Below are 15,589 nucleotides of genomic sequence, written 5' to 3'. Positions count from 1 at the left end.
CTAACAGATCAGCCTGTCAGAAGTGCTTCAGTCTAAACGGAAGTCTGCTGGCCCGTGTGGCGGGTTAAGTAAACGGAGATATGATATATGATTAGAGCACAGTTTGGTGAAATTCTGTGAGAAGACATTTTTATGCTTGAGAAAAGAACATGCACATGCTCACCTATACGCAAGCACAGATGTGGTGTGTAGGCGACAAAGGCACAGGATGTGTGGTTCAGGGGCAGGAAGAGGAGCAGGAGCTGAAAGAAGTGTGTGTCTGTGTGTGTGTGTGTGTGTGTGTGCTTAGTAAGAGAGTCCCTGCTGTAGGTCTTGAACTGCAGTTAATGTAACACTGATAGGAACCCGCTGTGCTACTTTGCAGCCCACACACTTGTAAAGTTTCTCAATGATTGTTTATGGAGTTGAGATAAAATTATATCTGGTCTTTTTTTTTTTTTTTCCTCATTTGTCATGTCTACAGATAAACCGTGAAGCCGTTGTGTGAAAACGTTAGCATGATCATAGTTCCGATCATATATTGTTTAAATGTTTAAACACGCACACTTAACAGCCTGCACTTACGAGCACAGGTAGGTACATACTGTGATATATTTGTCATGTATATTTATATTTGAAATCTCAATCATTTAGACCTGACCAGTAGCTTCTAAAAAAAACAACCCAAACAACAACAAAAAAACTGCCCTCTCCCCATTGCTTACTAATTGGTGGTTTTTGATCTATACTTGAATGTGGTTTGGGTCACCGCCTCAGCTTCATTGTTTTATGTGGTCAGAGGGGCTGCAGGTACTTGCACAATGTTTTTATTTTTTGTATGTTAGACTGTTAGGGTTAGTACTGAAGTGTTTCATGTTTCCTACATGAAATGGAATTAGAAAACAAGGAGAGCTTGGAGCTAAGTCTGCAGTTTTGTGCCAGATACTGTTATTTTGATTATTAACATATCATTGCATATTCACACCAGAATATTACCGTGTCATGTGTTGGGAACCTGCAGCTTTGTGTTTTGCTAACTATTACATATCTGTCTGTATCTACAGTTGATATTCGAGAAATCAAGGAGATCCGTTCTGGACAGAAATCTCGGGACTTTGATCGCTATGTGGAGGACTCTGCAGCACGGCTCGATCAGGCCCACTGCTTTGTTATTCTGTACGGCACAGAGTTTCGCCTTAAATCACTCAGTCTGGCAGGTATGCTCAGAGAAGGACTGCTTACACATTGACAAGAAGTAGCCTGTTACCATTGTACCTCAATAAGATCATTAGTACCATTGATAAATCAAATCTTCACATTTTGTTTGTTGCTAGGCTTCTTGTATTTTTAGCCTGTGACAGAATTGAGTTATTTAGGTCAGCTGTTTTTGCTACAGCAACATCTGATGAAGAGATGACCATGTGGGTGCAAGGGTTAACCTCGCTTGTGACTGACACATTGAAGTCTCCAACACCTCTTCAGATCGAGCGGTAAATCTGAACTCAAAGTTTGTGTAAATAGACGGCATTATCTGTTTTCTGTATGCAAGAAATCGCTTAAGTCTTTCTTTCTTTTCCTTAATTTTAAGGTGGTTACGTAAGCAGTTCTACGCAGTCGATCGCAACAGAGAAGACAGGTAACTAAACTCGGTCAAAGGATATCAGCTGCAGAGTTAATCAGATCGCCCTCACAAGAAATGGATGTTATAAGATGTAACTCAATTGTTTGCTACACCAGTTGTGTGCCCTTTCATCTAAGAGCACATAGACTTGCTGCAACTGGCTGGTAGGTGTCTTTGAGAGAGCTCAGTTGAGGTGTAGTAAGGGAACTAACCCCTCAGCCGCACACCAACAACTCTTCCTGCAGCAGGAAACAGACTGCAGAGAATGGAGAGGAGATGTACAGAGATGTTTGTCTGTTACATCCCTGACAGGCCTTTGTTACTGTGTGTGCGCCGTGTATTGTCGTTTCTGGCCAAAATTCCAAGCTGTGTAGCAGAAGTGAAGCCCAAACCACTCAACAGAACATGCAGGGTGTCTGTTTACAAGGTTTCAGCCCATCTGTAAACTCAAAATGGCATTTCTGCCTCACAATAGTATCTACAAGTAGAAGTGTTTGCACATGTTGCACATGCTTATCCGTGTTTGTTTTATTTTTCAACAAAACGTGTTTAGGATATCCTGTAAGGATCTGAAGAGCATGCTGAGCCAGGTCAACTACAGGGTGCCCAACATGAGGTTCCTCCGAGAGAAACTTCCGGTAACCTCTTGCTGCTTACTTTTCTTATCACAAACCTCCTTCCCACTCCATCTCCCCGCCAACTTCCCTTTCACGATGATGTTGTTTGAGGCTAAAGATTTATGATTTGCCGTTAACAGTCATTTCAGTTTTCTTTCTGATTCTCTGCTTCTTTTATAGGACTCGGAGATGAGGAATGGAGACGTGTCCTTCAGCCAGTTTGCGCAGCTTTATCGTAGTCTCATGTTTGATGCCCAGAAAAACGTAAGTGCAGTCTTTTTATGTATCCACAGATAGTCCCTGTGCTTTCATCCCCCTAGCACCCCATCTGATGCTCTGCCAAGGCTCACTTCATCTCCCATCTGTCCGTCCTCAAATGGCTTCAAGATCAATATGCACCAGCTAAAAACCCACCAAACCTCTCTGGTGGAAGCCATTAGGACACACAAACACACACACACACACACAGATAAGAAGGCAGGCAAGCAGGGGTCAGATAAAATGGATAACCTCAGTGCCCTCCCCCACCTCACAGGATGTCTAACACTGAAAGTGCAGCGCTTTGATTAATTACTTTAAATGTTTTTTGTCTCTTTACTATCTTTTAGATGGAAATCCCATTTCTTCAAAGGTAGGCATACAAAACGCACACACATACAGTGATGTTTTCTCTTGCATCACGGTTGTTTGCTGAAATTAACCAGTACTTTTTCTATCAGGTTCATTGATAGACCAGAACAGAGGATTTCCCTGGAGGACTTCAAGAGCTTCCTCTTGGAGTCTCAAAAGGTATTCTCTCGGTTGTTGGACATTTACATACTTTATTGCCGATTTGTTTTCTTTCCATGCTCTAATGCATGTTTGTGTTTGCTGTTGCAGGAGATGTGGGCCACAGATAACAACAAAGTGCAAGAGTTTATGTTCGGCTACCTGAAAGACCCCCTGAGGGAAGTGGAGCAGCCTTATTTCCAGCAAGACGAGGTATGCGCACCTCGATGCCTCACTCTTTCTTTTCCCCCCTTCTCTCACTTGTGTTCTTGTGTTTTTTTTTCTGGGTCTTCGCTCACTAACGGAAAAATGTACCATGTTTTCATAGGTTATGTTTTCCGATTTCCCCCCTGTGTTGTTAGTGTGGGAGGGAGATGCTCAGAAATTAACATGACTGGCCATGATCTTGGCCCTGAAGCACCTCCTCCTACACAGATATAAAAGGTTATTGAGTATAGTGCGGCATGACAGTTCTGCAGAAAGCGAAGGATGATTTTTGTGGTCACCGTAAATCATGAATAAAAGAGGAAAGTGGGACAAGCGAGCCTGCAGGAGGTGATGCTGTGTCTTCGTGCCAGAGGATGTTAGGTCACATGTGCCCGGGCCTTGATTATGTGCAAAGAAAAGCCCATGAATAGTTAAAAAAAATAGATACTTTATTTTAAATATTATCACTACATGGAAATTATTATAGTTGAAGTTTAATGGGAATCTGATATGTACAAATCCTACTCTAATGTGATGTTTTTGTTTGCTGATTATGGAATCCAATGTCATTATGTGTTTAATACACAAGTTAAATCTAAGAATCTGGATTAAGCAATTATGACAATAATTATGACATTTTGAACCCCACATGTTCCCCAGATGTTCCATCTCAGTTTTTCTTAGTTTTTGTAATTTATTCATGTTGGCAGTTGTGCATGGTCAGTGATTTAACAGTGTTTTTTTTTTAGAAGCATTCATATTATTTTGACATGAAACATTTATCTTAGTACTTTATCTTGTACTTTTCCTACTTGTTAGCATGTGTACAAGTTGACTGCCCTGTGGTTTAGAGCAGCGGTCCCCAACCCCCGGGCCTCGGACCGGTACCGGTCCGTGAGTCGTTTGGTACCGGGCCGCGAGAGTAGAGGCTCAGGTGTGAAATGTATAGTTTTCAGGGTTTTTTTTTATCGTTAACTCGGTTTTCCTGGGTCTTTTCACGTGTGTTATGAATAAATCTTCTTTGTTTTCGGTACCGGTACTACTTTTATTTTGTTGTATTTATCCGCGACACCTTAAAGGCCGGTCCGTGAAAATATTGTCGGGCATAAACCGGTCCGTGGCGCAAAAAAGGTTGGAGACCGTTGGTTTAGAGCATTTGTGTTGTTTAAGCATTAGGAAATGTGCCAGAAAAATTTATATTTGCAAGGTGTACCTGCTTACAGGATAGATGGGATCGTGCAGTGAAATGTTTAGGTTTTGTATTTGTTTTGTTTTTTTACTTTATATCTTGGAATTTAGAATTATATTGAAACCAAGATAGACCTTTTCACCAGTAACATAAAAATAACAATAATTTTGGTGGAAACACAAACTCAACAGTTCTCACAGTCCAAAGGCTGGATCAGAACTTGGCAGTTCGCCTCTCCTTGGGGGCTCTAGTGCATGCCTGTGCATACAAACAGGTGTTGAGCCACTTCTTAAATGCCTTAAGCAACGGTGCCCTGATTCCTGAGTATTTAGGTCAGATGTTTTTAAGAATCTGATCATTATCATTTCAGTGCCACGTCGGTATATTGCTAGGGTCTGCAATTCTTCCCACTTTTCACTGCTCCTCATTCTCTCTTGTGTAGTTCCTCACATACCTGTTCTCCAAAGAGAACACCATCTGGGATTCCTCCCTGGACCAAGTGTGTCCTGAGAATATGAACAACCCCCTGTCTCACTACTGGATCTCCTCTTCGCACAACACGTAAGCATGAAGGGCATTTATGCATGTGTCTGGTTTGCCTGCTTTAATTGGGCCCTGGGAATGCTGGAGTTCTTGAAACCTCTGCCCAAAAAGAGGTCTTTTGAACTGGCTTCACACATCAGATAAAAGTGTATTATTTAACAATCTCTTTCCCGAATGAGATCCAGGCGTTTATTTTGCAGGAAAATGTATTTTTCCTCCCATTGAAAAGTGTGTGAAAGTCGGCGCAAGTAATTCTGTACTAAATGTGAAACAATGCTCATTGGAGCAACGGAATGAAAGTTTCCCATGTTGCTTTGATTAGGCTTGAATTGACTGACTGAATGAGTAAGAAGTATTTATCCGGTCAACAGAGGAGAACGAGCCCTTTTGATATGACTGTATTGATTTATTTATGTAATCACCATAAAAAGTGTGTTCGTGTGTTAAGACACTCCCTGACATGTTAATCCTGTGTGGCTGTGTGTTTTGTGTACGTACTTGACAATGTGTGCTTATTTTTAGCTACCTGACAGGAGACCAGTTTTCCAGTGAATCGTCCTTGGAGGCATACGCACGCTGTCTGAGGATGGGCTGTCGCTGTATTGAATGTAGGAACACACACACACACACACACACACACACACACACACACACACACACACACACACACACTGGAAGGTGTACGGTTTACCCACGAGTAGTAAATCACCACTGCTTGACTTTTAACCAACTAATTAACTTTTACCCACTTTCTTATCCTTCACAGCTCGACTTTTAAGCCCAGCTAATACACCCTTAACCAGGTCCTCACATGCAAATACTTATGCAACCGTTCCCGATATTGCTTTTCAGCAAACCCTTGTCAGGCAGGTTTCTATAAATAAGACTTGTTTGTTGTAGATCTTGTTTGCCTTGAAACATACAGATCCTGCAATTGTCTCGTCACTCACACACATCTGTTGATTTTCTTTATCCTTAAAGGATAAAAGATAAAATGATGTTACATGCATGTGTCTATGTTTTTTTTTTTTTTTTTCTTCAGTGGACTGCTGGGATGGCCCTGAGGGAATGCCAGTCATCTACCATGGGCACACCCTTACAACCAAAATCAAGTTTTCTGATGTCTTGACCACCATCAAAGAGCACGCCTTTGTCACATCTGAGTGAGTGTGCATGACAACGCGCTATTCTTGTTTTGTTTTGTTTTCTTCTCTTTTTATGACTGTCAGTGGGGATGTGGTGATTAACAAGCTAAGAGATGGTGAAGATAAAGAGATGACGGGCACACACTAATGTAGAAACACTGTAGGCAGGCCACAGTGACATCACTGTGAGAAAATAAAAGTCACATCAGAACAAAGTTAAACAAGGGGTTTCCTTGGATTTGCCACTCCTCTGAGGTTGAATCGGTGGTCCCTTTTACAGATATCCCATCATCCTGTCCATAGAGGACCACTGTAGTATTGTGCAGCAGAGGAATATGGCCACTCACTTTAAGAAGGTGTTTGGAGACATGCTTCTAACCAAGGCAGTGGATATCGCAGCAGATGGGCTGCCCTCACCCAATCAGCTCAAGAGGAAGATCCTCATCAAGGTCAGAGCCTCTTGGAGTCATGAGAAATCTTTTGATTTTTGGGGGGTGGGGATTAGTAACCTTACTCTGTCTGTCCTTCTCCTCTTATCTGATGCAGCATAAGAAGCTCGCAGAAGGCAGTGCCTATGAGGAGGTGTCCACCACCACTCCCTACTCAGAGAATGATATCAGCAACTCCATTAAAAATGGCATCCTGTACCTGGAAGATCCCATTAACCATGTAAGCATGTTCAGTGTATAAATAGTTTCTGAATCCTGCACGAGAAAGAATTTTTGGGCAGAAATGGTCAGAAAAGAAAAACTAGCTTCTGTATCACATATGCTTTATGTGGTGTTTATCAGTAAAAACATGAAAAATCAAGTTAAGACAAATTATGTTGCAGTCTTCCTTTATCATCTCTTACACTTACAATTATAACTCAGACATGCTTTATCAGCATTTTTTCCTTGGGATATCAAGTTCTTATTCTGTATCATCTTGTGCCACTTTGCACTGTAACACATGGATCTTGTAAATATTTGATCCAGCTATTTGAACTAACAATCTGTCTCATTTCTCTCCCTTCATCCCAGGAGTGGTACCCTCATTTTTTTGTTCTGACCAGCAGTAAGATCTACTACTCAGAAGAGACCTCCAGTAACCCGGGAAACGATGATGAGGAGGAGCACAGAGAGGTTAGTAGGTCTGACCTGCTGCTGAAGTACAGAAATTATTTTTGAGCGTGAACATTTGTTCGCATTGTTCGGAATTTGATGCAATTTTAATATTTAGAGGTCTGTGGGAGGCTCTTATTTAGAGATAAAGTATGTAGATACACATAAAGTGAACACATCTTGAATCTTCCCAGGTGTCCTATGGTATGGATCAACATGTGACAGAGAAATGGTTTCATGGAAAGCTTGGTGCTGGGCGGGATGGACGGCAGATAGCCGAGAGGCTGCTGTCTGAGTACTGCCTGGAGACTGGAGCTCCTGATGGCTCCTTCCTAGTTCGGGAGAGCGAGACTTTTGTCGGAGACTACACCTTGTCTTTCTGGTAAGTACACATATTTTGTATTTAAAAAAACATCTATTGGATTTCAGGGTGGAAACAGTAATTTAGGGGAAATCACTTTTAAGTATAGGAAACTTTAACTTGTATGTAGAAAACTAGCACGTGCCACTAAAATATAACCAAATTTAAGTGTCGCACTGGCAGATCAGTCACAGTGTGGCGTGTGATCTGTCTGATATTATGAGCTCTTTGTGAAAGGAGGGCAGGACAGATCAGTCTCTGTTATTTACCTGCAAGCTATGGGAACAATGTAGAGATGGTATCACAAGGCAGTTTGTTAAAGATGAACAAGAGTTCACGTGTTCTTAACTTGTTTATCAAACTGGAAGAAAAACTGACCTTTCATTGTATCTCTCTCTATCTATCTCTCTCTCTCTCTCTCTCCATGCCTCCCATCTCTGCAACAGGCGCTCGGGGCGGGTGCAGCACTGTCGCATCCACTCTCGTCAGGAGGCAGGCAGCCCAAAGTTCTACCTGACTGACAACCTGGTATTTGACACGCTCTTTGCTCTGATTACCCACTACCAGCAGGTGGCGCTGCGCTGTAACGAATTTGAGATGAAGCTGACTGAGCCGGTACCTCAGACCAATGCTCACGAGAGCAAAGAGTGAGTACACATATGCATTTTCAAAGATTACTGAGAAAGTGCTGAATTTATTACGTGATGTGCATCATATTTTTGTTTTTGTTTGTCGCAGGTGGTACCACGCCAACCTCTCCAGGAGCCATGCAGAGAACATGTTGATGAGGGTTCCTCGCGATGGGGCTTTTCTAGTCAGGAAAAGGGCAGAGCCCAACTCCTTTGCCATTTCATTCAGGTAACTTAGTTGCCAGTTTAAATCTTAGATGATCAGCATATTGAGTGTACATGCACATAAATGCCTTTTATCATTGTTATTTAGCAGAGTTCTCTCTTTGGGTTTCTTCACAGAGCCGAGGGTAAAATAAAGCACTGTCGTGTGCAGCAGGAGGGTCAGACCGTGGTGCTGGGCACCTCAGAGTTTGACAGCCTTGTAGATCTTATTAGCTACTATGAGAAGCACCCTTTGTACCGTAAAATGAAACTACGCTATCCCATCAACGAGGACACACTGGAGAAGATAGGCACTGCTGTAAGTACCACATTATACAGTCTACAAAGGAAACGTCTGGCCAGTGAAAAATGCTGTATTGTTTCATGGCATTATGCTAGTTTCATTCTGTGGTGAAATCACCACCAGCCTAGCAAAAAGAAAAACAAACTCATAATGTATTGCCCAATAGGAGCCAGACTACGGGTCACTGTATGAGGGAAGGAATCCAGGCTTTTATGTGGAGGCTAATCAAATGCCAACATTTAAGGTAAGAGTGCAGGATGGAGAAATCGACAGTTAGCTGAGATCTGCAACATCAACACTTGGACATGTAAACATGACGTAACCTTGTGTGCTGTCTTTCAGTGCACGGTGCGAGCCATGTATGAGTATAAAGCCCAGAGAGACGATGAGCTTTCCTTCACTAAGAATGCTATCATCTCTAATGTGGAAAAACAGGAAGGGGGATGGTAAGTGAGTGGCATCAAATCCATTCAGGAAGTAGCTCTTAATTATTAATTTAGACTGCAAATATGTGCTTAGCATTAGAGAACTACGGTAAATTAGTGAATGACACATTTAAAATTCTCTTAGCTGTCCTGGGATCATTTTCTAAATATGAAAGGCTTCTAAATATTTACAAACCACATCCCTTGTCTCTTTACCCCTCCCGCCTCTTCTTCTTTCAGGTGGAAGGGTGACTGTGGAGGAAAGAAGCAGATGTGGTTTCCGGCAAACTACGTGGAGGAGATCAGTCCGTCAGCAGCCGAGCCTGATAGAACTGTGAGGATCAAACCCTTAAAACGAGATGCTTACTCAAGCACGTTTTTTTTGTATTTATTTAAAGAGAAATGAGTACACCTGCTCCCACCACAGTGAGGTCATTCATGTCTTCATTTACAAAGATACATATGTGCTCTGTTTTCTGTCAACAGGAGATGACAGAAAACAGTCCTCTTGGAGATATGCTGAGAGGAAGTCTTGATGTGTCTGCCTGTCAGATTAGTAAGTAGCACCTTCGCTTCCTGTAGCAAGTCACCTTGAGAGCAGTAAACCCCTACTAACTGCTTTTAAAAATAAATTTAATTGTAGGACACAGTCATCACTAGGGCTGGGCAAAATGATTATTTTCCTAATCGATGAATCTACCGATTAATTTTTCAATCCGATTCTGTTTTGATTTGATTTGATTATCGATTATTTCCGCATTATTTGACTTGTATAGCAATTTCACATTTACTAATTTATGTATCTCAATGAAAACACAAATTTCTTCATTTCAACACCTTTTAATAAAAAAATTGCAAAATAAAGTTGTAGTAGTACAATCTTATATTAGAGATAGCATTTAACAAGAAATGAAATGTGCAAAGTGCATAGCCGTCGTGCTTCCTTTTCTGTTAAAATATCCCCATACTGTAGAACTGCGTGTTCGGGTGGAATGATTTAAGTCGACTGCGGCTGCCTCACTCGTGTTGCCGCTACTCACTGCCGCCATGTCTGTTTTGAAAGTGACGACGCGTCGGCGTAATCGATTACGTCGACACGTCGCCCCGGCCCTAGTCATCACTCTCTTTATTGTTATTTTTCTCCATTATCAGCCTCTTAGTTTAATAAGTCTTCTCTGTTTTTATTATTACTGTTGCTTTTCTCTCCGATTTGCATTTGATATGTTATTGACATCCTGCAGCCTTGTCAGTACACCCCTATTAGGTCTGGCACATGCTGCCTTGCATTGTTAACCTGAGTCCGTTTGTCCATCTGGGTGGCTCGTTGGCACCATCTAGTGGTAGTATGAAAGATGAGCTAAAAATGCTCAGAAAGTAATTGCATTCATTTACAAAAACATGAATGTTTTAATTAAAAAAAACCCCAACTATATTCTAAAAGGGATTATTTGGTTTTATATAATCCTTTCATTCTTTAAAAATAACTCCTTGCTGAATGTTATCACTTATTGTCTAATACTGGATGATACAGATGGTTTACAATAATTGCTATGGATTTGTCATCTTGGGCTCTTCTCAGGTGGTTCTTCTCCACCATGTTTTCTTCCTTTGCTTATGGTCTGTTAGTCTAGTATGTCCATGATTTCAGCACCAGCCTCATTTATTTACTTTTTTAAAACCGTCATTACTTCCATTTATTGGTTCCCTTTTTCTAACTTTTTTCTTTTTTTTTCTCTTCAGATGTTCGTACCGAAGGGAAAGGCAGCAGGCCTTATGTTTTCACCCTGACACAGAATACCCCTGTGCGGATAGGCATACCGCTCGACATCGCTGCAAACACGCAAGAAGAGCTCAAGGAATGGGTGTTCAAGATCCGTGAGGTCACCTTGACCTCAGAGGCCAAGGTAAATATACAGAAATAATATGCTTCACATGAAATGCACTCACACTTTGGGTTTAAGCTGAGCAGTGATGTGCCTCACTGTTGGTACTACTATATTTATACTTGTGCCATGTCTGTGGCCAGATAGAAGAGGGGAAGATGATGGAAAGGAGGAAGAAGATTGCACTGGAATTATCTGACCTTGTCATCTACTGTAGGCCTGTGCCATTTGATGAAGAAAGTAAGAACTATGTGCACTCACTCACCTGCACACATAATAAAAAGAAAAACACCAAATGCAGATGGGGTCACATTTCTCTTTTGTCGTCGCTTTTTTTTTTTTTTTAGAGATTGGCACAGAGCGAGCCTGTTTCCGGGACATGTCATCCTTCCCTGAAACCAAGGCAGAGAAATACGTCAACAAAATCAAGGGGAAGAAGTTCCTGCAGTACAATCGGCTGCAGCTGTCCAGGATCTACCCCAGAGGCCAGAGATTAGACTCTTCTAACTATGACCCGCTCCCCATGTGGCTCTGCGGATCTCAGCTGGTAGCACTTAACTTCCAGACAGGAGGTATCTTCTCTTCCCTTCTGAGAGCAAAGCTGGAAGACAGACAGTACATTTCATTTGTTTACGTGTTTTTTACATTTTTTTCCTTCTATTCCTTCCTCTTTCCCTCCCTGCAGACAAGCCCATGCAGATGAACCAGGCCCTGTTCATGCTTAACGGAAGAAGTGGTTACGTCCTTCAGCCGCCCATCATGAGGGACGACAACTTTGATCCCTTTGACAGACAAACACTACGGGGTGTGGAGCAAGTCAGTCTAGAGATTGAGGTACAGTAGACTGAGGACTGGATTTTTCTGCTTTTGGGTGTGATGCAGTTGTGCAGAAACGAGTCTGCCCTTCATCTCTTTGGGATAAATGAAGCGGGTGGTGGTTATGGAGACAGACAAGGTGAAACTGACAGGTGGTGTTTTGTTAACAGTGTGATTGTAGTTGCCCACTGGAGCAGCAGCAGTGATTGTAACACAGCTCGGAGAGGTAACCGAGGTACTTTACAAAACCTAGCAACCAATTGCTGCAATTTTAGTTGCAGATGTAATAATATTTTTTGATTAAAGGTAACTCACTTTTCATAAATTATGAATAAACATTCATGAACTTGTTTAGAAATCAAGTCAGGAAGCTCATTGTTGTTTCTTCACTGTGAGACTCACTGACTGCTTCCAATGGTGTACTGCAAACACTGCTCATAGTCATGCTTTTAATTACACATGTTTAAAGGAGGAGTTCAACCTGTAGTTCAAACACTCAGTTAGCAATTGAGCAGAAAAACACATTATAAGATGTCACTGATGGAAAAGCATTGTGTGTTTGTGTGTAGCAACATGTTAATGTAAACAAAAATTCCAAAGACGCTTTTTGTCCTCTGAAGGTCTTGGGCTCCCGGCATCTGCCCAAGCATGGACGTGGCATCGTTTGCCCTCTGATTGAGATCGAGGTGTGCGGAGCGGAGTACGACAGCGCCAAGCAAAAAACAGACTCTGAAGGTGAAGCTGCTCTTATTTAAACACGAGTTCCTCTGCCAGTAAAGACAGGCCCTGCCAAAACTGGGGAGGAAGAAAAAAAAAAAAAGCAGTTGCTGTTTACTGGATATATTTTCCTCGTGTAATTTCCTGTATGGTCTGAGGAAAAACAGGAAGTTATACAAACAACTGTGCCATGTGTGGGAATACAAAGGGAAAACATTGAAACTCGCACAGCTCTCATCAGGTCGTTATGACAGAAGAAACACTTTTTTTTTTTTTTTTATGTTTTGATGGTTTAATGCATAGATTTTGTTTGCTACATACTTTGATGTGGATACTGGGAAATTTTACTGCAACCTATACTTTATTCTCTAAAATTCCCATCAGTGAGTAAGGACAGGATTTATTTTAGTACAAATTTAAGAAATGTAATCTATACTTATAACGACTTTTTTTTCAGTATATTACTAAAAAGTGGTATATCGGCATATTGTACTGTGGGCTCTAGCAGCATTTGTTCCCATTTATATTTATTTGCCTGTACTGGTTGTACACACACTTTTTAAATGTCAATCATTTTATCAGTGAAGTTCATCACCCCTTTGAATTTGGCACTTATTCAAAACTAGGTCATCAGATAACTTCTGTTACTTTAGATGGCAGATTCTGATGTAAGCCCAGCTCATATTTATCTTTTAAATATAAATACATAAACATAAACTCAAAATTTTAACACATTTGGCATTTCCTTCTGCTGTTTTTTCCTCACTGCTCTCTGGTTCTACAGAAAGGGCAGCGAGCCAAGGAAAAATAATTTTCTGTTAATGACATACTCTCTTTTTTTTTTTTTTTGTCCTGGAAAGGGTTTTATTTCCGTGTAATGTAGAGGTGCAACCTTTATCTAGCAGCTAATTACAGAAGTCTTTATACTGCTGTTACAAGGGAAATATAATTGCACAAATGTTAGAGAATTGAGAATACACCCTTTACATTTTCAATATTTCTTTTCTTCTGTAGCTGATAATGGTCTCAATCCCACTTGGCCGAGAAAGACATTCCAGTTCACCGTGTGCAACTCTGCTTTTGCCTTTCTGCGTTTTGTGGTGTATGAGATCGACATGTTCAACGACCAAAACTTCCTGGCTCAGGCTACGTTCCCCATTCACGGGCTAAAGACAGGTACGCCTTCAACATGTCTGTAAATAGTTTTTACATGTTTTGTTGCTGACTTTAAGTATCTCGGGGTCTTGTTTGAGGTGAGGGGTGAGTAGAGCGGGGGATTGAGTGTAAAAGTGAGTTTTACCAGTCGATCTACATTTATCTGCTCACTTACAGGCATGAGCTTTGGTAGTGACCAATGCAAGCACTGGAAATTAGCTTCTTCTATACAGGGAGTGCAGAATTATTAGGCAAATGAGTATTTTGTCCACATCATCCTCTTCATGCATGTTGTCTTACTCCAAGCTGTATAGGCTCGAAAGCCTACTACCAATTAAGCATATTAGGTGATGTGCATCTCTGTAATCAGAAGGGGTGTGGTCTAATGACATCAACACCCTATATCAGGTGTGCATAATCCGGGCTCTAGACTAACTTTTTGCCATGGGCGTGCCGGCACGCCTAACTTTAAAAAGTTAGGCGTGCCGGCACAAAAGTTAGGCGCACACAAATTTTATAATAATTGATATAATATAATGTGTTTTTCTGGATACACTGTGCTTTTTCAGCATTCAAAGATTGATGACACCGTGTCAGAGCACTGGCTATGAATTTCAGAAGGATCAGGCCTTAACAGAAAAGTTAGCAATAGTTCTTTTCCTATTACAGCTACATCCACTTCTGTCGTGCCTAGGCTGCTCACTAGGGCTGGGTATCATCACTGATTTCTATAATCCCTTCAATTCCGGTTTTCAAAGTCCCGATTCGATTCAACTTAGCCTCAGACAGTCAGAAATATTATAATTCTGATCATTTATCAGTACTGACTTCATCAGAATTGTGAACATCACAGCAGATGCCTTTGTGTGAAACTGAGAATAAAACACAGAAAAACATGAAGGAGATTTTCCTGGTCTGGCTTTTTATAGCAGATAACCTTAAAAATATTCTACAATGTTCTGCATATAAAGTTTAAATTTCTTCAGTATTGAACAACAGAAAAAATAGGCTTTCTTGTCCGAGGTCATTTAAGTGAAGAAAAGAAAAAGACAGCAGCCGACAGCGCTGTAAACAACGGTAGACTGGTGGGTAATAAGCGAATGAATAAAACAGAAAACAGAGATTGGAGACGGGAAACTGTTCTTGAAGTACAGAGAGAGATAGAGAGAGAGCTAGCTGTGCATGAAGTGTGATTTTAATAGTCGTGGAAGCAAAACAGCAAAATTCATGATGACACTGACCAAATGTGAAGCGCAGTTTGCTGCTTCTTTTGCTGCTGGCTCGGTGAATTTTGGTTCAGCGCAAAAAGACGTAAACACAGCGCGGACCGGACGCATCAGGATCGCTAAGCTCCGACAGCGTGTCCGTCTACGGGCCGTCAGGTGAGAAAGCCGAGAAAGACAAAGTTGATTCTGATGCGTCGGTCCATTCTGTGTTTACGTCTGTGTGTGGAGTCCGTGTACCTGCTCTCATCTGCTGTTTGGTTGTTGTTGAAATGGTTTTGTGAGCTTTAATCTGAGAATCTGGCGTTTATGACAAAACACAGTTATATTTAAAAGTCGATTCAGGATTTAATTAATTGATATCGCTTTATTCAAGCTACTCACCTCCATCTATCCACCTGCACTTTCAACTGGACCACGGCCAATCAGAGAGGTCCCGCCCCTTACTATCTCTGATTGGTTTAGTCCACGATAGGGGCATAATGTGTGTCTGTTGTTGACCACAGGGAAGGTTGCAGATATTTATTTATTTATTTTTTTTTTTTTTTGCTACCCGAACAGTTGGTCGCACAGGTGCAACCAAATTAATTTTTTTTAGCCGCACCACTGAAAAATTTGGTCGCATTTGCGACCAAATTGGTCGCACTCTAGAGCCCTGATAATTATTAGGCAACGTCCTTTCCTTTGGCAAAATGGGTCA

General features: G+C 41.4%; 1 protein-coding gene across 1 annotated transcript in view; it reads left to right on the top strand.

Moving 5' to 3' along the window:
* Positions 1–15,589, top strand: part of plcg1 (phospholipase C, gamma 1) — a 28,276-nt gene that overhangs the window by 9,190 nt on the left and 3,497 nt on the right. The window contains exons 3-30 of the mRNA XM_085258995.1: positions 1,044–1,196; positions 1,376–1,469; positions 1,568–1,615; positions 2,154–2,238; positions 2,398–2,481; positions 2,826–2,848; positions 2,937–3,006; positions 3,097–3,198; positions 4,824–4,942; positions 5,447–5,532; positions 5,967–6,087; positions 6,350–6,518; positions 6,616–6,738; positions 7,092–7,193; positions 7,367–7,554; positions 7,980–8,180; positions 8,272–8,391; positions 8,505–8,685; positions 8,837–8,914; positions 9,013–9,116; positions 9,336–9,429; positions 9,582–9,651; positions 10,836–10,999; positions 11,122–11,218; positions 11,326–11,550; positions 11,664–11,812; positions 12,415–12,529; positions 13,526–13,687. Of these exons, the coding sequence (XP_085115121.1) occupies positions 1,044–1,196; positions 1,376–1,469; positions 1,568–1,615; positions 2,154–2,238; positions 2,398–2,481; positions 2,826–2,848; positions 2,937–3,006; positions 3,097–3,198; positions 4,824–4,942; positions 5,447–5,532; positions 5,967–6,087; positions 6,350–6,518; positions 6,616–6,738; positions 7,092–7,193; positions 7,367–7,554; positions 7,980–8,180; positions 8,272–8,391; positions 8,505–8,685; positions 8,837–8,914; positions 9,013–9,116; positions 9,336–9,429; positions 9,582–9,651; positions 10,836–10,999; positions 11,122–11,218; positions 11,326–11,550; positions 11,664–11,812; positions 12,415–12,529; positions 13,526–13,687 (3,327 nt within the window). The remainder of the gene's footprint in view (positions 1–1,043; positions 1,197–1,375; positions 1,470–1,567; positions 1,616–2,153; positions 2,239–2,397; positions 2,482–2,825; positions 2,849–2,936; positions 3,007–3,096; positions 3,199–4,823; positions 4,943–5,446; positions 5,533–5,966; positions 6,088–6,349; positions 6,519–6,615; positions 6,739–7,091; positions 7,194–7,366; positions 7,555–7,979; positions 8,181–8,271; positions 8,392–8,504; positions 8,686–8,836; positions 8,915–9,012; positions 9,117–9,335; positions 9,430–9,581; positions 9,652–10,835; positions 11,000–11,121; positions 11,219–11,325; positions 11,551–11,663; positions 11,813–12,414; positions 12,530–13,525; positions 13,688–15,589) is intronic.

The sequence above is a fragment of the Mchenga conophoros genome, linkage group LG20 (assembly GCF_057382185.1).
Source record: "Mchenga conophoros isolate Kocher_MC1m ecotype Shallow Benthic linkage group LG20, M_conophoros_male_GT1.1, whole genome shotgun sequence".
NCBI classification, from domain to species: Eukaryota; Metazoa; Chordata; class Actinopteri; order Cichliformes; family Cichlidae; genus Mchenga; species Mchenga conophoros.
This window is presented reverse-complemented; position numbering and strand designations above follow the sequence as displayed.